General features: G+C 41.4%; 1 protein-coding gene across 6 annotated transcripts in view; it reads right to left on the bottom strand.

The window, feature by feature from the left end:
- Inpp4b (inositol polyphosphate-4-phosphatase type II B) overlaps positions 1 to 24,376 on the bottom strand; it is a 766,439-nt gene that overhangs the window by 68,492 nt on the left and 673,571 nt on the right. For all 6 annotated transcript variants that reach the window (XM_041663514.1, XM_041663517.1, XM_041663511.1 and 3 more), the window contains 2 exons: positions 20,638 to 20,803; positions 919 to 1,091 (listed from right to left, as the gene is read on the bottom strand). In XM_041663514.1, the coding sequence (XP_041519448.1) occupies positions 919 to 1,091; positions 20,638 to 20,803 (339 nt within the window). The remainder of the gene's footprint in view (positions 1 to 918; positions 1,092 to 20,637; positions 20,804 to 24,376) is intronic.

The raw sequence follows: 24,376 nt of genomic DNA, 5'->3' as shown, positions 1-24,376 counted from the left end.
AAGGAAACTAGGTAAATGGATTTTAGAACCAAGGTGGAAAATCTTTGAATTGGATGTCTACTGTCTATAACCATAGCTCCACTAAACTTCTTAAGATTATCAAATTTTACTAATATTGTGTTTTTGCACATGTGACAAGAGTCACTAAAAGGACATCATAAATGAGCAGGCTTAAGGGAAAGTGCCATGCCTGGCTGGGTTCGTCTTCCACTGGACCACTAATGGCATAATCTACTGCAATGGGCAGTTTGGTGAAACCCCCCTCTGCAATGACAGCTTACAACATGAAACATTGTGCTCTCCTTTCTTCCACATCTTGACCTCTGAAACTGAATCGTGGGGTAGAGAGGGAAGCAAAAGGAAAGTGGTGAGCCCTGCGCTGGGGGTAGAACTGGTCTTGGAGTCACCGTTATGGTTGGATATAGGAAAAGGGAATCATCAGCCAACTATTACAAATAAATCCTGCAGCCTTGCAAAAAGTCTCTTATGAAGGGAAGGAGAGATCTCTACAAAACCTTGTCCTGAGATTTCTGGGAAAGCTGAATAAATAAGGGGTTATATACAAATGTGCCCTTTGATGAGCTCTTGGCCATCACTTGCAATGCAAGGTGACAGTCCCTTCCTTTCCCCTCATAGGCTGTCTCAGGGAATGACACAAGAGAACACCGACTCTTCCTCTCAAAGTCCATCCACGGCTCAAGCAAAATATACATTTCACACTGTGTCTTTTCACAGAGAAATATCAAAGATTCAAAAGTCCTCCATGACATATTCAGTCTATTTATCCAGATAAACTAAAGAGGGGGCCAGGATTTCAGAAGGGCTATTTAAAACTAACACCATTCGAAGGGCTGTGCCCCCATCGAGGATGGGACGGGGGCGGTTCACACTTCTGTACACACCACAGTGGGCACCCACCGCCTGACTGAAGACGATGTCCCTTCTCAGGGTCAGCACCAGGCACTGGGGCAGGCTGTAGGCTAGCTCCTGAAGCAGCACAAACGTCAGGGACTGCTTGGCTCGGCTCACCACCTCTCCCATGCACTCCTTCAGGGTGAGGATGAGGGGCTGTAGCTGTTCATACCAGTCCTCTGTGGCAGGATGTGGAGCAAGAAGAGTGGCAAAGATGAGAAAAACTGAGCAGACAATCATTATGCTGAGTGAACTTGTTCCTTCACCCAGGTTCATGGACCTTTACCCCAGATGTCTGTTGGCCATGACAGAAGGCTTCCATGGACCTTTGCCCCAGACGCAAGCTGTCCTCGACAGTGGCTTTCTTTCTGCTTTGCTTTTCTTATGGGCATTCTTTTAATATGGGCATTCCCTGAATGTCAATTAATGATGCTATCAGATTCTCTTTATGCTGGAGACAGAAGTTTTGGTGGATTTCTTATAGAAACTTGACCATCAGATCATCTCTACTCCTAGCACGGCCCATTTAATAGCAGTCCACCCGTACTCTGCCTGTCATGCATTGACGTACCGAGAGTCAGTTCCTGGTTTCCTAATTTACGTCCCTCCTGCCTCCTTTCTGCTCATCTCCTATCCTCCCTCTGTAGTGTGGGATGGGAACTTCTCAATCAGTTCGAATCCCATTTCATTGTTCCCTTTTCCTTATTTAAGATATATAAACCAACAAAAGCTAGTCAAGGACCACCATTGCATGCAGAATCAGTTCAAATTCATGAAGGCCCCACCACGATCTGACCTCTGCACACTTGTCTAGAACCACCTTAGAACACAGTTTGAAATGCCGACTTTTAAGTGTACTAAAACACCCCTCATCCTGTCCTACTTTCTTAACCCAGGGACTTTCAAGATATGTACTCTTCTAGAAGTTTTCTTTCCTCTACTTAGCTTTCTGGCGAACAGTTTGCCCTCTCTGAAACCCTAGTTTGCGGCCTCTATCTTCAAGGAAGTCGTTTCCTTGAGTTTTACGCTGTCCTGAAGAAAAAGGAAAGGCTGTCACATCTTTTTTGACACACACTGCTTCAGTCTGTTACTGCTGTGAAAACTTTTTTAAAAGGAGTTCAGTGAGGGAGAGAAATCCATTTATTTATTAACCACCAAATTCTCAGAAACTAGCACAGGGTCAGTTTTTAGCAGAGACCAAAATTGTCAGTGAATGGGTCGATTTATGATAAATATGGCATGTTTTTGTAAAATGCAGGTATATTTGAGAAAGTCAGACTTTTGACATTTTTTAGAGTTTCAAATAGTGTTTTTAAAGAATTGTGTGTGTGTGTGTGTGTGTGTGTGTACACGTGTGTGCACACATGCTCTGGTTCACAGTGTATGTACATATGTACATATACGTATGCATGCCTCTGTACTTGTATAGAGGACAGAGGTTTACATCATGCATCTCCTTCTATTGCTCCCATCTTACATGCTGAGATGGCCTCAGCCTGAACTTGAACCCACCCTCTGGCTAACCTCTGGCTAATGAACTCTATGCTCCATCCTTTCTCTCAACTCTCGGGCATTGAGAACACAGGTGTCAATCACTGTGCTGGCCTTTTGCTCGGGTGTTGAGTGGTTGCGCTTTCTTTTGCACATTTTCAGTAATGAAGAAGGAATGAGGAGATAGGATCCAAGCCAAAGTCTTCAACAAACATTTCACCCACTGAGTCATCTCTCCAACACCCACATAGCCATTCTTAAAGTGAAAATAAAAATTGAAGCCCATTAGGTACTTACAAGTCTAAATTTAAATATGGATCAACTGCATAATTGTGAATTTGGCACATAATATATGAACAAATTGTGTCTTATTCAATTTATTTGGAGAACAAAGACTTGAGAAATATGAAATACAAATATTTGATTCTGTGGCCTTCTATTCAACTATAAATTAATTAATTATGAGTTGACAAGTACAACATAACATGAATGATGGAAGCTGCAAAACTAATTATCAAGTCAGTTTTGTGATAACATCATATCCTCAAGACAAGACGAGTCATCTTCCAGAGTGCATTGAAAGGTCAATAATCAGTTAGGACCTTGAACGAACAACAGAGAGTGGAAAAAGGAATCATATCAGGGCTGTGCTGTGTTTGCTATCATTTATCTGATGTTGCGATTAAGAAACCAGATGACCTAATCCAAACGGTTGGAAGGATAATGAGTGGCCCCAGCTTCACAAAGACAGAAACGATGCAATATAAAGCAGAACATTATGTGTCTCTCCTCAAAAGATATTGTAAACTTAAGTGTTAGTAGTGGACCATGAAAAAGCAACCCACTAAAGAAGGGGACATTTAAGGAAAGCTCATGACAGCTGGATTCATTCGACAATGTGGAGAAGGAAATTCTGATAAACTGACTCATAGCTTGATGTTGGCAATTAAGTATCAACCAGCTCTGTTTAGTGGTTGGTGCTGTAGGGTTGAAATTCCACTGTATTTATCAAGCAGAAAATACAGCTTTTGTGCAGTAGGTGGAGCTGCTCTATCAGGCTGAAGGGGAACTACCTTATCACTCATTTCATTCAAGAATGAATGAATGAAACAGGATTTGTATATTTGCATAGTCCTCCAGAAACAAGTCTATAGCTTCGGCACCTTGAATCATACTCTCCCATATCTGGGGGTAACAGCTTACTCGGGGGTGTAATATGTTCTTCCTACTTTGAAAACAGAAAAGCTAACTTAAGCGTCTAAGGTTTTGTCCTTGAATGAGTTTGTCATTTCAAATGAAATGCAGCTGTTTGCTTTTCTTCAAGGTTTTTGAAAGTAGAAGCTCCATAGACCACTTAGGAAATGAAAGAGAAAAGGGAGAGAGAGGGAGGGACCGTTTCTAGCTTTCTTAGAATGGGGTAGAAATACACTGATCCTCTAAACCTGGGAGAAACAGGAGGTACTTTCCTCACTGGTAGCAATCCGTCATCTCCATTCAATACAATGTCTTACCTTCTAGATTAGATGGCAACTATATTTTTATGATTACAATTTAAGAAGAATGAGAATGTGGGAAGAGATTAGTTATGAATGAAGAGTTGGAAGTGTTAGTGCATGGTAAGGTATCTTGAAGATGGACAGTATGCTTTCTTGGAGAAGCATAAACCAGGAAGGCAACCAATGCATATTTTTCTAGAAAGAGAAGGTATCAGCTAAGTCAGCAGATAAAGGAACTGGTTGCAGCAAATTCCAAAGACTACAGGTTTATTTCTCATGACAACACCCACCCCCTGTGTAAATCACAGGTTGTGACATAAGCACCATAGGATATGGTGGCCCAAATAAAGGCTGAGTTCATGTCACAAATGGTTTTTTTTGTTTCAATGAACATTCTACATCACTTGTATGAAGAACAAAATATGCTTCTGTTTTCTCTTTGGAACTGATGGTTGTTTTTTTGGTGGGGGAGCTCCTGGTTCGGGGAGGAGCTCAGTCTTCACACCCTCCCCTCTCAACCCTTTGCATGTGGCTGTCTTTTCCTCTCACAGGAAACCATCCCTTCATGTTGTGTGGGCAAAGCAAAAATCCCCACATACCTACTCTCCCAAGTTTAGGCTTTTTACATTTCAACTGAGGATTTACACACGTGCATGGTTGTGTGTGCAAACACACACACTCCTCTGTGAGACACGTCCAAGGAGCAGGGCAGCTGTGCTTGCATCATGATTGTGTTCACATCAGTGCCTCACCGAGCTCATCAGTCGGCAGCCCCTGAGTTCTGCCCTCCCCCACGGGCTTCCTTCAGCAACAGAGCAAAACACCAAGAGAATGTTTTAGTGCCTCCATAAAAACTTGCTGAGACTCCTTAACCCTGAGCCCACCAAGTGGAATCTTTCCGCAGGAAAACATAAAATGCATGTGACTTAGCTGAGCTTTTCCTGAGCTCTGTGAAGGGCTTGGAAGCCATCCAGGTGGAGCTCTGCTTCCCGTCCCTTTATGGCCTTCTCTAATGTATTCAAGTGAAACTGGCTGAAGGATTCAGAGAACGACTGCTGGGCGCCCTCCCTCCTCTCCACACACCATCTATTTCCTGTACAGGATGTCCGTGTCCTCTGAGCTCAATGGCTCTTACGTTACTCGGGAGAAAAATAAAAGGGCCATGTAGCAAAGCAACTGTAGCACAGCGTAATGCTGGCTTGCCCATTTCTGAGCCATTTTCTTCTCAGGTGTTTGATTTTCTATCCTCATTTAAAATAATTAATCTCACAAAAGCATAGAGCCATTCTTATTTTTGTTACCACAACTTTTCATAAATGGGGGGCGGGGGATAAAAGGAAAATTTCAAAGACCAAATGGCCACTAAACACTCTGCAAAGAGCTGAGAGATGTCCAAGCCCTGATCATTTACTCAGGAACTTTGAAGAAGCCAAACAGCTGGAGCAGCTCCAAAGGAAGCTGACAAAATTCCTAAGGGTCTGAGACCAGCTCAGGCTAAGCCCTAACCCAACATGTCTTTTACTCTTTATATAAGTGGTGTGGGAGAATTGTCTGTATTCTGTCTTGTTATAAATAAACACTGATTGGACTGGCAGGAAATATAAATGGGAAAACCAGACAGGAAGTAGAAATGATGTAATGAGAACAGGAAAATTCTGGGAAGGAGGAAGTTGATTCCTCCCATTTTCCTGCCCAGATCACCGAAGCAGCAGGATGTGATCTGCTTCATTGGAAAAAGGTACTGAGCCACATGGCTAACATAGATCAGAAAAAAATGGGTTACTCAAGATGTAAGAGTTAGCCAGTGAGAGGCTAGAGCTAATGGTCCAATCTGCTTATAATTTATGGAGTCCTATGTGTGATTTTCTTGGGGCTAAACAGTTGTGGGGTACTGGGAGGGACAGAAAACCAAAACAAGAAGGCCCTCGTTCATGTTACATATAAGCCCCATGTAATACAGAATGAAAATACTGTTATGGTTGGTGGCGAGCATAGGGCATTGGGGACGGATCACCATGCTCTTAGAATTTCCCCTGACTTTCCAAACCCACATCCTACACCAGCATAGATATGGCTCTTTCTTGGCCCCTTTGGGTGAACACGTGAACAACACTGTACAAATCATCGATATGGGTGAGGGCAAGTAAATTACCAAGAAACTTTCCTCTGTACAACCTTACAGCAAATTCTTTGTATGAGGCTAATACATGTGGCCAACTTTAATTATAGACCTAGATGCCAGCTCATCGGAAGCCTATAATCCAGACATAGCTTAGGGGGATGGGTTAAACCCAGACAGCAATAGGTAACTGAGAAAAGTGAACTATCAGCTGGGGCTTGACTGCTAAAACTTCTGTTTTGTTTTTGTTTGTTTGTTTTTGCAAGCTCAGAGTGTTTTCTGCCCAGCCATCCTGCCCCTTTGTCCATGTGATTCATTTCCCGTCTCTGATCCAGGAATTGGAAACTCGATGTGCATTTCTCTTATCCTGACAAGTACTAACCTGGCTCCTTACATAGCCCACTGCATTAGTCAAAATACAGTGGCCTTGAAAAAAGCAAAGGTCTATTTTGCCTAAGAACTTTGAAGTATCTAGGCCATGGCTGATTAAATCTACTGCTCTAAGGTGGGCATTCTTGTGATGGTGACAGGGACCAAGGGGGAAATGCATTGCTCACTTCATAGCTAGGAAGCAAAAGAGGGAAAGAGAGTACAATTCTCCAAATACTGCTCGGGGGCACATCCCCAGACTTCTCATGGGGTCCTACCTCCTGAAGGCTTCATCACCTCCAGGGCGTGGTGCACCAAGGAACAAGCCCTTAATACATAGCAGATATTCAGATCCAAACCATAGCTCTGTGTCTATGCCTTCACACAGCCATCTTGAGAAACGCAATTTTAATGAACCACAGCAGACATGTATTAGAATTCTGATGAGTGTAGCAGTACTTGCACCACACAGTTCCTACCCTCAAATATCTTTAAAGACGTAAGGCTAGGATGGCGAAAAGCAAGCTGCAGTAGCTGCAATTAGAGCAAGGATGGAAAGGATGAGTTGGAAGAGGGGTTTTAAAAGTGAGTGCTTAGAGGGGAGGCAGTTGGTCTTGGTGAGAAGCTTGTGGTCGCGTATGGCTGTGGCTTGTTCGGAACATAGGGAAGACATCACACATGGAACAAATTTGGTGAGGTTTATGGTGTGTAGGCAATCATCATCTGCAAAGCCCTGGAGCACTGGGGATCAGGGTCTGAACCTCACAGATACTGTAGATGTTATAAACTGACCACAAATCTGAGATGACTCAAGGACCCAGAGAAGCAGGAAGTCAATGCAACAAATGCAGCACATTTAAAACTATTACTACTGTGTTGCATGGTAGAGGCATCTGCCTGCCCAGACACATTCATGGAGTTCAGATACCATCTGGGGAGAGTGCTCTCCACTTATCTGTAAGTTTCAGGAGTTAACCACAGACTGTCCATCTGTTTTCCATGGAATTCACTGTACCCACTGAGGTATCCTTCCATAACCTGTGCTGGTTAGCATTGAAATTCAAGTTTGTTGGGTTGATGTGTCTAAGATTATTAATACGTAAGGCCTCTCCAAAAGTTTCCTAAGGGAAGACAGGTCCTTGCGGGCTACAGGAGAACAGACAGGTGCAGGGGGAACTACAAGGAAAGGGACTATGTGAACAGACATGTTTTCCGCAGCCATGGCCTGAGCTACCCAGCTGCACCAAGCTTTGGCATCATTGTGGGCTGGAACTGTTAAAACTATGTTAAAACTGTTAAAACACATTCCTGTTCCTTTAAGTTCTTATATCAGGTGTTCTGCCTCAGAAACAAGAATCCACAGCTACAGTAGATGTCAGTCACTGGAAAACCTGATTGTGACGTCATCAAAGTAGAAACAAAGATCGGAGGAAGAGAGAGGTGAGGAGGAAACAAGACAGGTCATATAATCTAAGAAAGGGCCCAAAAGTTAAGGAAAAGCCTAGAAACAATTGTTAAGACAAGTGCAAGCCCTGGGAGTAAGATAGCATTTGGGTGATTTTCCCTCTTCTGTCTTCTCCACAGGACAGTATTCAACCAAAGGACAAAACTACATCTTAAAATATAGTCACTCTAGCACATGCTGGGCTATGTGACTGACTGTTCTCGACAACCCTAGCGTCTGCTGGGGAAGTGACTGTTCTTGACAACCCTAGTGCCTGCTGGGTAAGCGACTGTTCTTGACAACCCTAATGCCTGCTGGGAAAGTGACTGTTCTTGACAACATTTAGCTGTTTTAGAAGTGAGTAGGCTGCTCAGTCCAAGACAGATGAGCACAAGAAGAACAGAAGCAACCTTCTCTCACGTCAAGGATCCGTGTTTGTGTAAACTCTGCCAGGCTGAGTGAGAACAGTGTTACAAAACTTTCCATTTTTACTTTTAGAGAAGCAGCAAAGGCCATGCATCAGCTGAAGCTCTGGTTAAACTTCTTATGTCACGGCCTCAAGTGGGAAGCCTTCGTGCATCCTGCTAAGCCAGTGGCCGGCAACCGGTTCATTCTTCACACAAGCCCGGCTATTGCTGTAGCTCTAAAGCTCGGGATCTAGGTTCTGCTGGACCAAGAAGAGTCCCAGACTCACATTCCATGGCCTTACTTTGCCTTTTGGCTCTAAATAAACACAAGTCTTAAGGCTCTAGCCTACAAATAGGCTGAATGTTTGAAAGAAGCTCCAGAGGTCATGGAAAAGCTGGAAATGACTAGCCTGTCTGCATTGTATAGCTCCTGTCATTTCAATGGCAGCATGCGAGGCTGAGAACATGGTTACAGTGGGGGGCCACAGTGACTGTGTAGAGTGCTGTTAACCCCAGGAAGGAAGTGTCTGTATGTTTACTCTCAATCTACCAACATGGATTCAATAGTTACTTTTAGTGATGTTCAAGGCCAGTGGAATAAAGTATAGAAGATTATTTTTTTCTTTCTACATATAAAACTGGAACACTGTGTGCATAGATTAGATTTATTAATGTTAAACCTGTACTCAATTGACCAACAGCAATGTGAACATACATGTTCAGTAGTCACATGTCCTGATGTTCCTGGGTGGAAAGTATCCTCTCCCCTTTCCTAACCTACTGCAGGTTATCTCTAAGTCTGAGAACAACCATCCAGCCTAGAACCGGTCTAGCAGTGTGTCAGAGGTGATAGTGATAGGGTATTTCAGCTCTGTAGCTCATCCACTTTGGTTGTACAGTATCCTCCTCTGAGTAGTATGAGTTTATGCTCACAATCTTCTGTAGGATGAGAATGAAATAATCACAGTTCTCTGTGTGACCCACTGACATTTGTCCTTCGTGTCCTGATTTTCTTCCTCCTTCTGAAGACGAACTGAGCTGTCCAGTGTATTTCATCAACTCCACCCTGAATGCATTAGATTTCATCACTAAGACTCACTTAGGAGCATCTCCTCCCTTTCAAGGCTGCATTTATTACTAATTTATTCCCATCCGCAAATAAACATGAAACTTATGTTTACCTTCTTTACTTCTAAACATAGCCATAAGTTGTCTGTACTTCCTTTGTGGTTCTTAACCTGTCTCTGTTTCCTTCACTGGACACCCTTCTTAAATAAATATACAATTAACCTCCAGTTCCTTTACTTTCTTTCCTCCTAGTCCTCTCCAGTGTGCTTTAATTCCTGCCGATTAAAGTAAAATCTACACATTGTCACCAAGGGCTTCCGCCATGCTAAGTTCAAAGTCATGCCTCAATCCAGTTGCTCAGTGCATCTGACCCAGTGTTTCAGGATGCCACAGTCCTAACTCACCAGTGATTTTTAACTACTTCATCCACTTCTTTCTTATCTCCTGTTTCCCCAGAAAAAAAAATCCATAGATGATTTCCTTACTCTGAAAATTCAGCACATTATTGATATTCTTGAATAAATTACCATTTGTTTGTTTGAGCGCCAGCTTCTAGGATCTAACATCATAGCTGACGCCTGCATGTCAAACTTAACACCTTCCATGTGAATTCCTACACACAAGATTTCTCCCATCTAGAATTCTCTATAACTCACACATGGAACATTCATTCTTCCAGTTGTCCCAGCAAAAGCTGTTCAGTTATTTGTGATGCCAGTTCACATGCTTCTGTTTAAACAACCAGAAAACACCCATTGAATAATACTTAAAATAGGTAAAGCACTCGGTACTGTGCTATCCCCTCCGTGCCTCACCTATATAAACGCATTGGTTTCTTCCTGGTCTATTGTAGGCTTGACTCTTCCCATCTACATTCTAATTGCAGCAGAGCTCTGTTTCTCTCTATTGCGCTGAGTTAATCACTGTTAAGCCTCTCAATTGCTTTCCATTTTTTCTCAGAGTAAAAATAGAGTCGGCAAAGATGTCAGAGATGATTCTTCCCAGGGCTTACCTATGAATTTCATCTTTTCTTTTGCCTCTCATTCCACTCATTGTTACTGGAACCTTGATGTTTTCTGGATATGGCAAACACATGTACCCAACAGCTGTCTTCTGCATCCAGTAATCCTTCCCCCAGATATCTCGGCTTATCCCCTTTATCTCTTGTATCTTTGCTCAAAAGTTAACTTCTAAATGAAGTCTCTGTCAATTGATTATTTCATTATCCCAACAGCATCATTCAAATACTTTTACTTGCTCCAATACCTTGTCTCCATCAACCCGCTGATGCCATATAATGCCCGCCATCTCTCAGGCTGTTTTCTAGTTATCGCTTTTCTACTAAAAACAAACTCGAGGAGGGCAAGTGCTCTGTCTTCTTTACTCCATGTTTTATCTTCTGTGTCTAAAACAGCGCCTGGCACAGAATAGTTACCTAAATAAAACGTGTTGAGTGACTTTAGAAACATGTGGTATCTCTTTTGCCATCATTCATACAACCGCAGAATGGAAGTTTTTCTTTATTTCTTTCTCTTTTAGATAATCATCATTTGGCAGAAAAAGAATGTGGGCTCAAAGACTCTCAATGATTTTCAAAGGCCACACAAACAAGTAAAGAAGACATTGTGCACCTGCCAAGTATTTTCTTAGTCCCACATAGCTATGCTACATCTTAATGTATTGTATAATTTAAAAAAATAATTTTCGTACAGAAATAGTCTTTCCAAATTTAACTTACATTTAAATGTTATTGAAATTCTACCATTATGGAGAACAGATATAGTCCTATTAGATTCTAAATACATCTTTTAAGTGGTTATAATTATAGTATAGAAGTCATTTCAGCCATTCAAGAGTAAATTTTTAAAGCCAAATCCAAGGGTATTTTTATTATAATAAAATTTTGCTCATTCAATATGTAGAAATCCATAGAATTTAATATTATTATTTAAGTCCCTTTAAGAAACCAAATTTTGAAAAAATAAATAAAGAAAGAAACCAAATTTTGCTCTTGATTTTTGGTAGTTTAAAAAGGTGAAGTAAATTTGTTATATATGGCTAAAGTCACTAAAATCCTTACCTAGTATAAAAGACAAATTCTCAGGAGATCAGTACTTCTCCATGTTTGCAAATATGCTCTCACTGAAGACATAAAGTGACTGAGATCTCTGGTGGGTGTGAGACGTAGAGAAGGCAATGGAATCTTTATTCCATCATATCAAGAACTCTTTATTTGTCAATAATTATATTATTTGCTGGCGATTCAGTAATAAGTTTTAACACTTGGCATATTTCTCACAGAGCCAAGACTGGTAGCAGGGGTAGCACTTCATACAGTTGTATAAATTAGTCAGAGACTTGGAGCTTTCAAAAGAATTACCAATGAGAATGAGCCAGTCTTCCTCAGACTGAGAATGCACTTCACTTGGCTGTTATGTTTTAATAATTTTAATCCTTAAACCTTGAGTTGTATTATAAAAATTTCTGATTTACTTGAAAACTCTTAAGAGATAGTAACTTCTGGCCTGCCCAGCCCATGTCCCACTGTGGAAAGGACACGCTGGACCAGAATGGTGGCCACTTCTGAAGGGATTCACACTCCTAGTCTGTTCTGGTTTCCATTTGCTCCCTGCTTTCCTTCTCATTTTCCTTCATGATGCCTTCGGGCCTCTGTGCTCACAAGCCCTACAGAAAGTGGAGCACCGTAATTGCCAGAAGCCAGTGAAAAATGAATCCTGGGGCTTTATTCAAAGAGCTGTAACAAACGTCCTCTTTTCATCCACAGTGGTGCTGTGGCTGACCTGCCAATATGGTTCCTACTTTTAATTTACTTTCTCATGTCACCCTCCCTTGGGCATGGGGGTGTGTGAGTACCGAGCCTCAAAGACCCCAGCCTGATCTTGACTCCACAGTAAATATAATTTCCCTTAGGCAAGTGGACATGTGAAGTCCTTCTGGCTGGGTAATGGTGGACAGGCTGGACAGACACTGCCTGAGGCATCCACAGGAGAAGGTACGGTAGAACTCAGGAGTCAGATCTCCACGCCCCAGGAACAGGCAACACTACCCCATCGGGCTTCACCAATAAAACAAACCCATTATCAGCACCAGAAATTTCAGCCCAGCCATCCAGCTCATTATCCCAGGGTCCTGAATTCTCTTTAAGAAAGAGCCAACTGCACTGACCCGATGTCGCCAGCTCAGGGAAAGCACACCACTGTTGATGTCAAGCTTTGGCCTGTGCGAGCTGGAGCAGCAGCACCTTCAAGGGCTGGCAGTGAAAAGCACAAGGTGAGTTCTGACTTCGGGGTATATCAGAATGGAGGATGAGACAGTGAGGAAGGAGAGCAGGCCGAAACCCTTCAACTAGACACATGGGAGTTAATAATCACGAGGGCTTGTAAAATAGGGGATGGCTTAGCGTAGCAAGTTACGCTGTCCTGTGACTAAGACAGCACCGTAAAGTGTCAAGGGCAAAGACACAGGCACAGAACTATTGGAACTTACACATTCCTTCCCCAAGAAATGTTCTAAGAACCCCAGATTCTTTCTGACTTAGAAATCACTCCATCCACACTGGAATCAAATTTTGTAACTTAAGATGAATTGTTTAATCCCATCTATGAAATGAAGTTCAATACCAAATCTGCCCCCACAGGATTTTCGCGAGTAAGGATAGAAGAAAGAGGCTTTGAAAGTGGGCTTTATCACACAGGCAAGCACAGTCTTTGAGCTGTGAGTGTGATTCTTATCGAGAGTCTTTGGACACTCACGATGGACACCATGAAGCCTGGCAGGCTCTGTGACGTCACAGCTGCGCATGGCTCAATGAACACCTTCTACTACAGAAACTTTGCTGCCGATTCGAACATGCTCACACTCTGGTATATTAGGGCAGAAAATCCAGTTGCTTGGGATATTTGCTCTTTCCCAGAGCATACCACAGTGCATTTGAGAAAGGCGTTGAAATGAAGGCTGTGCAACAGCTGACTGAATGCACCACACAAAGAACGAAGATCAACAAAAGTATCCAAACATACACAGTTGTTGGGCCTTGTGTCTCAGGACCTGTGCTCAGTTCTATTTTCCCATCATTTTCACCGATTAATTCCATGACCAGAAAGGAAATGTGTATAAAGTGTGAATAGGATCAGCCTGAGTGGGACAGTAGATATGATGGATGGAGACACAAGTCTTTACTAGAGAGCCATCTCAGAAGTGTTTCATAGTGTAGTCATGTAGACATCTATCTCTGCAGCAGCATCAGAAGAGGTCTTCTTAATCCCCTGAAGCCCCTAATATTTCACAGTATCTAGCATAGAGTGGTGCTTCAATGGCGTTTAAGTCTCACAAAAATCCGAAATGCCTACGCCAATCCATATTACTCCTAATAAAAGGCAGCTGACGAAGCAGATGGTATGGGTTTGGATATCATTGAAATCAGCAGTAACTAGAGTAGGAGGTGATTCCCTATATTGCTCTAAAGTTACCAGAGGCCGGTGTGTCACTGTGCGATTCTAGGGAAAGTCAAGACAAATGAGCAAAGGCTTTGAGAAAAGTAACTATGCAGGGAGGCCTTGCGTCTGCTCCTTTGAAAGATGCCGCCCCCCAAAATGCCGACCCAAACAGGACATGATGGTTGTTTGCAGATACAATTTGGGCTTCATGTGGAAAAGGAAAATAAAATCGTGTTTATTGCAAAGACCTGCATCTGGGCCAGTGGGCAGGATTAAAGGAAGCATATTTGGATCCCCGTCTAGAGTGCGCTGCACTAGGAAGCAAATTGGTGTTTCCTGTAACCACAGCTGTGCTTTTGCAGTCTAGGCTGGAATTGGCAGGGACGCTGTAGGTAAGCTTCTTAATATAATTCAGGAGGCTTAATTACATAATCGTTAAGTCCACATCAAAATCTAAGAGTTTAATATTCACTGATTTAATCTTTGCAGCCTCAATTTATTATGAAATAGAAGGCATGTGGTGCTATGCAGAGAGCAGCTGTCCATAATTGTGTTTACGTGGACTGGAAATAAAGGGCAATCTGTGTTCGTTAAACATGCACACCTAGATGTAGACACGCATACAAATGTATGCACACATACAAACGTATGCACACATACAAATTCACACACACATACATATACGCATAGCACTCGTTTATAGGCACAAGACATAAACTCAACACACTCACACAAATGGATACATACATACATAACACCCATACATACATAGCATAACACCCATATGAATACATACATACATAACACCCATATACTGCACATGCATACATGCTTACATACAAATAAACATACACATGCTCACACTCACACACATAAAGATACAAACATTTGGAAACTCTATTTCATTATTTTAATCTAAGCAGCAGAGAAGGTTTTACTTCCTTTAGTGCTATTTTTAATCATGATGAAAGAAATGTATAAAACATGTCAAAGATCTATCTTAAAGCCCTTAAGCAAACAATGCGGCCAAAAATCCACACAGTGCAAATGTGAAATAGCATTACCATGCTAACCCACTGTTAAATGAAAAAAATATCAACGCAGAGAAAGAAATGTGTACAATTTGAAGAGGAACATAGGAAAAGGATGAGTGTACTGGCACCTTAGACGACTATCAGAATAGCATACATACATGAACACATACATACATTGGACATAATGAAACAAAACACAAACAAATTAAAGTTAGAATAAAAAATGAAGCAGGCAATAAAATGGAATCCAGTAAGAGTTTGATTAGCACTGTGAAACTGAAAAAATATAACAGAGCCAGGTAATAATGGCGCACCCTTTAATTCCAGCACTTGGGAGGCAGAGGCAGGTGGATCTCTGTGAGTTAAAATCCAGCTTGTTCTACAGAGCTAGTTTCAGGACTATTACACGGAGAAAGCCTGTCTCAAAAAGCCAATATATCTATCTATGTTATTTGTAGATATATATCTACATATAGTATATTATATATGCATAATGTAGATCATAATATAAAGAAAAATCAAAACATGTTACATAATGAAATTCTGCAACAGTTGAAAAGTATTTGCAGAATCTAATTTATAAAGACAAGATGGGGAGTCACTCAGCATGAGGAAATGAGTCACTGCCAGGTCGGGAGGGGACTCTGATGGAGAAAGCACTCGCCAGCAAGGCTGAGGACCCGAGTCTGACCCGGGATCCATTAGTGGAAGCGGGGATCAGCGCTCTCCGGGCTGCCTTTTGACCTCCGCAGCGTGCCATGCACAGCCTTACACAGCACCGAGAAATAAATATATGTGAAACATAGTGACTTTGTGAAAATGTCAGATGGTATTTGTCCTATCAGACATGCAGTAAAGAGTAGATGATGGAAATCACTCGGTTCGTTGTAAGGAACAGAAACATAAGTTTTCTCCTACAGCTAGTAGATCAAGATAAATACGAGAATATTGAACAAACTGATTTCATTATTAAGAATGTGTTGTAAAGATAGTATAGATTCATGCATTTTACACTATTAAACTTCCCACGTAAGCAAAATATAACTTTTTAAAACCAAATATGGCATGGAATCAGAAAGGCAAAGGTGTGTTTTGGAGAACACCTGCGTTAGCACAGTAGATTCAGGATCTATTGTGACAGGAAAATGTTTCTGTAGACCAAGGGGTGGATTCCAGTTAAAGCAGCAAGAGCCCTGGGAGAATGTCTGAACCTAGGGCTGTGGCAAGGAGCTAAAGACACTTCCAGCAATGATGTGAGCCCAAAATAAATGGTAATGGTATTAGGTTATAAAATAAAATAAAAAGAAGCATGTATGTGTCCACAGTGATAAAAATGATGAGTTGCATAAGCAGTGCCTGTGAGGAAGAAGAAAATTATAACATTCTCCACTCTTAGCAGTCTAACTTAAATGAGAATAGCCATGAAGTTAACAAACTAAATATTCAAAGACTCTTGTTTGTTAATTGTAGCATTAATATAATAAATTAATATCTAAAAAAGCAGTTTCCATTTTGCCAAATTAGTTTACAAATCATTAAAATCTCATTTCCGTGAAACATTTATGGGAGAAGACTGATATGTAAGACATAAAAGCATACATTTTATTCATGACGTCTATTCCAGCTTATTTGAAGAACATACTGTAAGTGTGTGGATGCTATATCCAGTTGAAATAAAATTAAAAAGCATTTGCAAGTCTATCTACTGGTTTAAACAAACCTTGTGATGTATTACCTTTTCTCTTATGATTCATATATATATATATATATATATATATATATATGCGCATTGGCTCATATCTCAAATATCCCTTATCATAATAATTTGCACTACAGCATGAACCCAATATATAAGTTTACTTGACGGTTTTTTTAAAATTGATTTTGGTTCAAAAAACATTATGGGTGTGAAGAGGAAATAGACAAGATCTCCTGAGAAAATTGGGAGTGTGGGCAGAAGAGGAGGGGGAGGGGAAAAGGGAAAGGGAAGGAGAATATGAGAGAACAGGATGATTGAGATGGGGAAAGGACAGAGGGCAGAAGCAAGGAAAGAGATATCTTGATTGGGGCAACCATTATGGGGCTAGTGAGAAACCTGGTACTAAGAAAATACCCAGGAATCCCCAAGGATGACCCAGCTAAGACCATAAGCAATAGTGTTGTGCGTGGTTGAACTGGCCTTCCTGTAATCAAGTTGGTGACTATCTTAGCTGTCATCATAGAACCTTCATCCAGCAACTGATGGAAGCAGATGCAGAGATCCACAGCTAAGCACTGGGCCGAGCTCCCAGACTCCAGCTGAAGAGAGGGAGGAACAATAACACTGAGCAAAGGGGGTCATGCCCATGATGCAGAAACTCAGAAAAACAGTTGACCTGAGCTAGTGGGATTTCACTGACTCCAGAGTAATAGCTGGGAAACGTGCATAGGACCAAACTAGGCCCTCTGAATGTGGGTAACAGTTGTGTGACTTGGGCAGTCTATGGAGCCACTGGCAGTAGGACCAGGATTTACCTCTTGGGCATGAACTGGCTTTTTGGAGCCCGTTCCCTATGGAAGGATACTTTTCTTGCCTAGATATAGTGGGGAGGGTCTTGGTCCTGCCTCAAGAGAGGTGACAGACTTTGTTGACTCCCCAAAGAAGGCCTCACCCTCTCTGAGGAGTGGATGGGGGTGGAGTGGAGAGAAGGTGGTGGGAATAGGAGGAGGGGAGGGAATAGGAACTGGGATTGATACGTGAAATGAGAAAAAATTGTTTTAAAAATAAATAAATCTAAAAGGAAAAAAGAAAAAACAAAATAATAAAAATCCAATTATGTGTTTTTGTACCATTTTGTTTTATGTGACAACAGTCAGTGTAGAAACTGATAGAGGTATCTGCCATCCATCAATGAGGAAGACTATAAATTAATAAAAGGTAAAGATATTTTTAATCAACTGACTTAACTAATTATTGTCGTTCTAGGTAAGCAGTATCACCTTAATTTATTAAGTATTCTTAAGCACAGAATTACTTTCAAGACTCATATTATGTTTAATAGCAATGGCTTACTTAAAACATTCTCCCTGGGCATAAGGGACTGACTGCAGACAGGTTGGTGTCTTCCTTCTGAAGTGCAGTCATGTTTCTCCAGTATTACCTCAATGAACAGGGAGATCTCATCTATACGTTAAAGAAATTTGACCCTATGGGACAACAGACTTGCTCGGTTCTCCCCTGACAAGTGTTCAAGACACAGAATCACCATCAAGAAACACTTCAAGGTGCTCATGACCCAGCAATCTGTTGTTCTCAGAGAGTTCGTCAATTTCACCTGTTGCCCGCCCCCAGGCCGATTATCAGTAACCAAATGCATCAATCCGTGAGCAGTGACGCCTGCCTTCCCGTACTGTTTGGAATCCCATCTCACCACGTGATTGAGTCTATAGTAATGGGCATCTCACGTAAAAGGAACAATCTTAACTTTGTTTTTTATGCTTTGAATTGATTCCAGGTTATTAAAGATAGAAAGACTTGAAAGTTCAAAAAAAATTTCCCTGTCTGCTGTTGTCCAGAAGTTAAAATGTTAATAAAATATTTAACTTTGAAATTATTGATCATATCCTTTATTAAACAACTTCACATTATACTTTAAATTGTAACATCTAGGAAATTTTATAACACACAAAATAATGTAAAATGAAATATCTATACGATAAAGTAAAAAGAAAAATATAAAAGTCAGTTAGTATAGTTGCACTACAACCGTCCATGAGTGGGAACAGATTGATAATCTACTGTAATTTTTAATTTTATATGTACAGGGGTTTTGCCATCATGTATGTTTACATGCCTGGTGCTGCTAGAGGCAAGAAGAGGGAGTCCTTCCCTGGAAAGAGAATCAGGGTTGTGAGCTGCCATTTGGGTACTGCCATTTGTGAGAACCGAAGCCAGGTCCTCTGGAAGAGCAGCAAGGGCTCGTGGTCATTGAGTCACCTCTCCAGCCCCACTTCACTTCTGAAAAGTGCAGCTTCAGTCTGGGAACATTGTTCCAGTGTGACACAAGATGTGAACAAGTTGGGTCATCTCACAGATTTCAGAACTGTGTCTTCATCACTGGGCTGTTTGGAGGTTTCAAAATGGAGCACAATTGGATAGCTCTTATTTCTGCTCTAATTAATCTGCACTGAAAATCTCCCAAGAAACACTTGATTCATTCCGTCTCTCTCTGTGATTGCTGGAGTCTACTAACCAATCCCGTTTTCTAGAGCACAACTACCTCCGGCTCATACTTGCTAGCCACTGCAGGTCCAGCTGGAGAAAGTTGAATAGTATTATTTTTAACACAGAATTATGACAAGTTTCCATTGCGATTCATGTGAAATTTGAGACTTACTTTATTCATTAACGTTAAAAATTAAATAATATTTTTAAGTAAGAAAATTTCTACAGGGCAGGAGTGAGCATAAAGAGCATTTCCTGTACACTTATGTGGGTACACAAACCAGGAAGATGGGCTATCTACGTAGGACAACTCTGGAAGTCTATTATTTCCAAATATAATTTAGGAAGGAGTCTATCATCAGTCACGTGAGGAAACATGGAATTTTCCAATTATTTCTCTTATTATTTGAGATTATAATATAAATTGTTGTCCCCTCCCTTTTCTTCTTTCCAAAGCCTCCCATGTGCCCTTCTGTGATCTCTTTCAATCTTTTAATTTTATAAAAGTTCATTCATACTTTGTTGAGACTCCTTTAAAAAAAAAGAATAGATTTTAGGAGTCTGTGTTAGAGAAATGCCTTTTAATTCCCTCTAAACACAAGATACGCAGAAAAATGTTAGTTCGATTATAATGGAATTACTGATGTCAATAATACATGCAATATTGTTTTGTTCTTGTTAATATTAATAGATTAACCACACAAATAGGAAAACAATTGATGAAGACATGAATATTGTTAAAATGTGCATCATACTTGCTAGCCAAGATAACCATATGGCAAACATTTGGATGCAGTTACCTGTCATTTATGATCTATCTATCCATCCATCTTCTCTCTATTGAGTTGTCAATTTCTATTCTTTGCTCTTATAGTCTGTCTATACAGTCTTCTATGCATACACATATACAGATCCATGAGTATGTACATGTATGTGTGTGTCTTTGTGTACCTGCCTGCATGAAAATATAGCACTCAGAGATGACAACAAAATAGTGTGTGTTCAGAACTGAACCTCCTTCTGTTTAGGAGAACTAAGAAGAGGTCCTCAGACAAATGTAAAAGTCCAGTATCACGCTGCAGTCTGTTCAGGAACAGTGAGAAGTGCCCAGTTCCAAAGGATCTGAGAGTTAAAACACGTGGCTGACTCTCCTTCAACTATCGTTTGGGACCTTGTAAAAGTAGGTGAGACTGTATCACACCCTACAACAGGGCTTCTGAACCTTCCTAAGGTGCGACTCTGTGATACAGTTGCTCATACTGTGGGGACCCGAATGATAGAATTATTTTGGCTGCTACTTCATAACTGCAATCTTCTACTGTTATGAATCATAATATAAATATCAGTGTTTCCCAATGGTCTTTTGAGGTTCAAACCCCACAGGTTGAGAACCACTGCTCCAAAGGATGCCCTGGTCCTCTTTCAAGAAGCTTATGTACTAAAAGGAAAAAAAAAAAAATGAAGATGGCAGGCAGCCCTGCAGTCACAAATATCCTCCCACCATCCACACCCGAGCACTGTGAAGTCCTGTCTCCAGATCTTTCACCAAAGGCACAACTGTCTCCTCTATATCTCATCCAATCAGTTTTCTCATTTCCTTTACTCAGTCAATGATTGGTGGAAAACGGCTTCTTACCCTTTGGGTGAGATGTGATGGAATCCTCTAGGGAAGGCTCCATGTCTCCATCTTGACCACTGCTGCCTCCGGGACCACCTCCGTTGTGACCATCTCTCTCAATCAGTTTGTCCACGGTAGCGATAATGCAGTTGAGGCTCTTCCCCACGTTGGCCCACACCCGATCCTGAAGACAGCATGGTTGTCACTACAGACTTTACTGCTAAATCATCACATTAGCCAGCTTAGAGAAGCAGCCAGAGGCACAGTCAGCAGAGTGTGGACAGGCTGCAATATTCTCACTATTTGGGGCACATTTCAGGTTCATGAAAATCTATTTTCTCCTGAAGATCAAGGTTAAATTTCATTAATTCTTTAGTTAATATAATATGTTTGAAACAATAACATGCTATATAATATTAACCAGTAATTGAACTTAAATTGTGACATTTTGCTAGATACATGCCATTTTTATCCACACACTAAAAAAAAAAAGGTGCAATAATATTTTAAAGAAAAGCTATCACATCAGAAACTGTCCATCTTTTTTTTTTTTTTTTTGGAGACATTAAGGTTTCTCTGTATAGCTCTGGCTGTTCTGGAACTTGCTCTGTAGACCATGCTGGCCTCTAACTCAAAGATCTGCCTACCTTTCTGTCTCCAAAGTGCTGGAATTAAAGGCGTGTGCCATCATTGCCTGGCAAGTTCTCTCATCCTATGCCACCAACATTCACTTCTAGAATGTGTTTGTTTGCCTAACCTAAAAGTCTGTTGCTGGTACAGATAAACCTCCCTTCCCCCATTCTCAACACATTTCTGACAAACAGATCCTTAGATCTTCTGATTTTCACACATGTGGTGTACTGCGGCTACACAGCTCGTGCCATTTTTGCTTTCCTGGGAAAGAGCTCATGTCTCTAAGGAACCTCTTTGCACTGGTGTCCCCAGTTATGACAAGCTTGTTCTTTTTTAATTCATTGATTCATAAAAACTGCATTAAATTTTAAATAAATGTTTTAAGCACAGTCGCTTTGATAGAGGAGACCAGTCTCCCTTTTTAGTATTCTTCTTACATAAGCCGGGCACATAACTTAAGCACCCACTTTGTCTCTCTATATGGATATGAATCAAGTAGATTTGAGGCGCTCTCCACGCAGACAGGAGTCTTTCAGTTGCTCCCTTCTCTAAGGCAGAGCTTATCAGTCTCTTTAGCACACGGCTAAATAAAGCAACTACTGAGTAGTAGCACACCATCACTGGTTTATACATTTTCCCATAAGGTAATTCTGTGAACAAACAGTTTTGAGAGGGCAAATCTATGAAGGACAAACCTAGAGCTGAATTTATATTATTTGACTGTTGTCTTATAAAAGTTAAACCGAGGAGTCTATCCAAGTGGGTTAGGTATACAGTTGCTCTGTTTAGCTGAGAAAGTACCAGCATTTTCTATTAAAAAGAGACGTTCAAAGTGAGAAAACTAATTTTGAGGATTTACACAACACATAAATGTGGGGCTCTAGGCAAAGCCCCTCATTTCTGCGGACACGCTTGTCACCTACAATGTGGGATCCTAATTCTTTGCTCCACCTGCTTCACCATGGTGCCATCTGAGCCAACTGTGCTCCGCGCCTTGTGTGGAAGTGTTCAGGAGAAATCATTACAATTTAGCAGGCCCACTTCCAGCCCAGCCCAATTTTCCTCAGTGAGTCAAGCTTGCTTGCTTTCACCCTGCAATTTCGCCCATGAAGTATGTTATTAATCACAAATAATCATAACAATCTTTCCCCAAGAGGCAAATCTTTCCTTCAAGGCCCGGAGAGGACTTCCCCTCTCAGGGAAATTAAGATGCTAATCACATCTGTGATTACATCATCCTCTGCATGCTGCCTGGGGAAATGAGGCACAGGTGCCTCTTAGCTGGGACAGAGCTCAAGTATACAAGAAATACTGGGCAAAGGAAGTGAGAAGCTGGAAGGCTGGGCTCCCTTCAGCTTTAAATTTGGCGGAGAATCTACCTTCCAACCACAATGCCTTACTGAGTGACCTATGACCTTTACTCTAAATACATCTTTACTGCTACCACCCGCTTTATCTGTAAAGTGATAAAAAAGGAAGAGTGCTTGGACTTCCCACAGGGCAGGGCACCCTGACTTCTCTTAGGTCTAGAAAGCAAGGGGGAGGGGAGTGGGGAGAGTGGGAGGGAAATAGGAGGATGGGAGGAGGTGGAAATTTTTAATAAATAAAATTTTTTTAAAAAAAGGAAAGAGTGGAACAATTCTCTAGCTGAGCCTGGGAATAAACTCTATTATTGAAAAGCAAACAAGAAACAAATTCTTCTCAAATTTTCAGATTAGCTTTGCATGGAAGACAAGTTTTCAGTTCTCTTTCGGCTGCTGGTGTTGAAGGAAGCTTAGGTTTTTATCCTAGAGGCTCTTAGCTGCTTTTTTTTTTTTTAATGCAAAGGAATACCAGAGATGACTCATTTTGGTTTTAATTCCATCTCTGAAGAGCCAGAAGGGAGAGATTTTTAGGTGATTTTTTATCCACATCTCTAGATGAGTCTCCATTTGCATAGCCCAAGATTACAAGATTCCACTGATAGAGTACATGACTCCAGTTGCAAGCAAAGGCACTGGTTTTGGCCTGGGGAGCACAGTGAGGCTTGTTCACTGACCCAGGGCCCTCAGGAATGCAGCAATTGCAACAAGCAGAAGGGCCACATGTCGGTATTCTCGTTCAGAGGACGCTTCCTGAGAGTGAGAGATGAGTGATCTCTTCTGCAGCCCGTATACGTAATGAGTGGATGATCAAACTTGTATGATCACAGCAGCGAACCCTGAGCAGATACATTCCATTCCATTTGTGGAAAGGCGTGCCGCCGCATTGAAGGCGGAGAACGGCCCTGCTCCTCACTGTCTCCTCTTTTATGGCCTCTGAAGATTCAAAGTGCTGATTTGTACCTGCCTTTAAGGCTAGCCTGTAATTCTTTGAGAGTTCTGCTTTCACTCTATAGTGCGGGAACTACCCTTCAGCAGATTTTAGAGGTAAGGAAGAAGGAAGAAAGGGTAGAAGGAAACAAGATGGGGGTTATAGTGTCTACATTTCTCTAGCATCTCTACACTAGATAATTTCACCTTCAAAACCCACAAAATCAGTACCTATTTTTGACTCAGTTTTCTGAGAGAGATGAGTTTAGGTAAGAGAGAAATAATAACATTTAGTATTAGCGTGGAAGAAATGAACTAGAGCTTCATTTCTCTTGACTCCAAAGAGTTGATGATGGCGCACCACACCACACCACACCACATGCCAGATAGGACAGAGTCAGGAGGAGAGGCTTCCATGCAGGCTCAGAGAGACAAATGCCTTTTCGCAGTGGTAAACTAAGCCTTCAAGTATCTGAGATCAGACACGAGACCAATAGAAGCCATAGTAAAACACATCCAACCAAAAGAACATGCACCTGCTAGCCTGACACAAAAGGAGCCACTGTCACAGGATTGAATAAGACACTTTAACAACTGTCTGTCTGTCCACTTCGACAAACATAAGTGGCTTGGCTAGCAGAAGAAGAGGATGGGCTCCAGGTCCATTTCATAAGTGGAGTACGCACAAGAGCAAGTAGTACAGGGAGGAAAGATTCGATTATGAGGCCACTGAAGTCCATCATTTTAGAAGCAGGATACTAAAGACTTACTGGTTAAATTCTTGAAAGGCAACCTTGTGTATATAACTTCCCTCCTAAAGGAGCCCATTCCTT

The sequence above is a fragment of the Microtus oregoni genome, unplaced genomic scaffold (assembly GCF_018167655.1).
Source record: "Microtus oregoni isolate MIOR12 unplaced genomic scaffold, Mior012 000014F_ref0000157, whole genome shotgun sequence".
Lineage (NCBI taxonomy): Eukaryota > Metazoa > Chordata > Mammalia > Rodentia > Cricetidae > Microtus > Microtus oregoni.
This window is presented reverse-complemented; position numbering and strand designations above follow the sequence as displayed.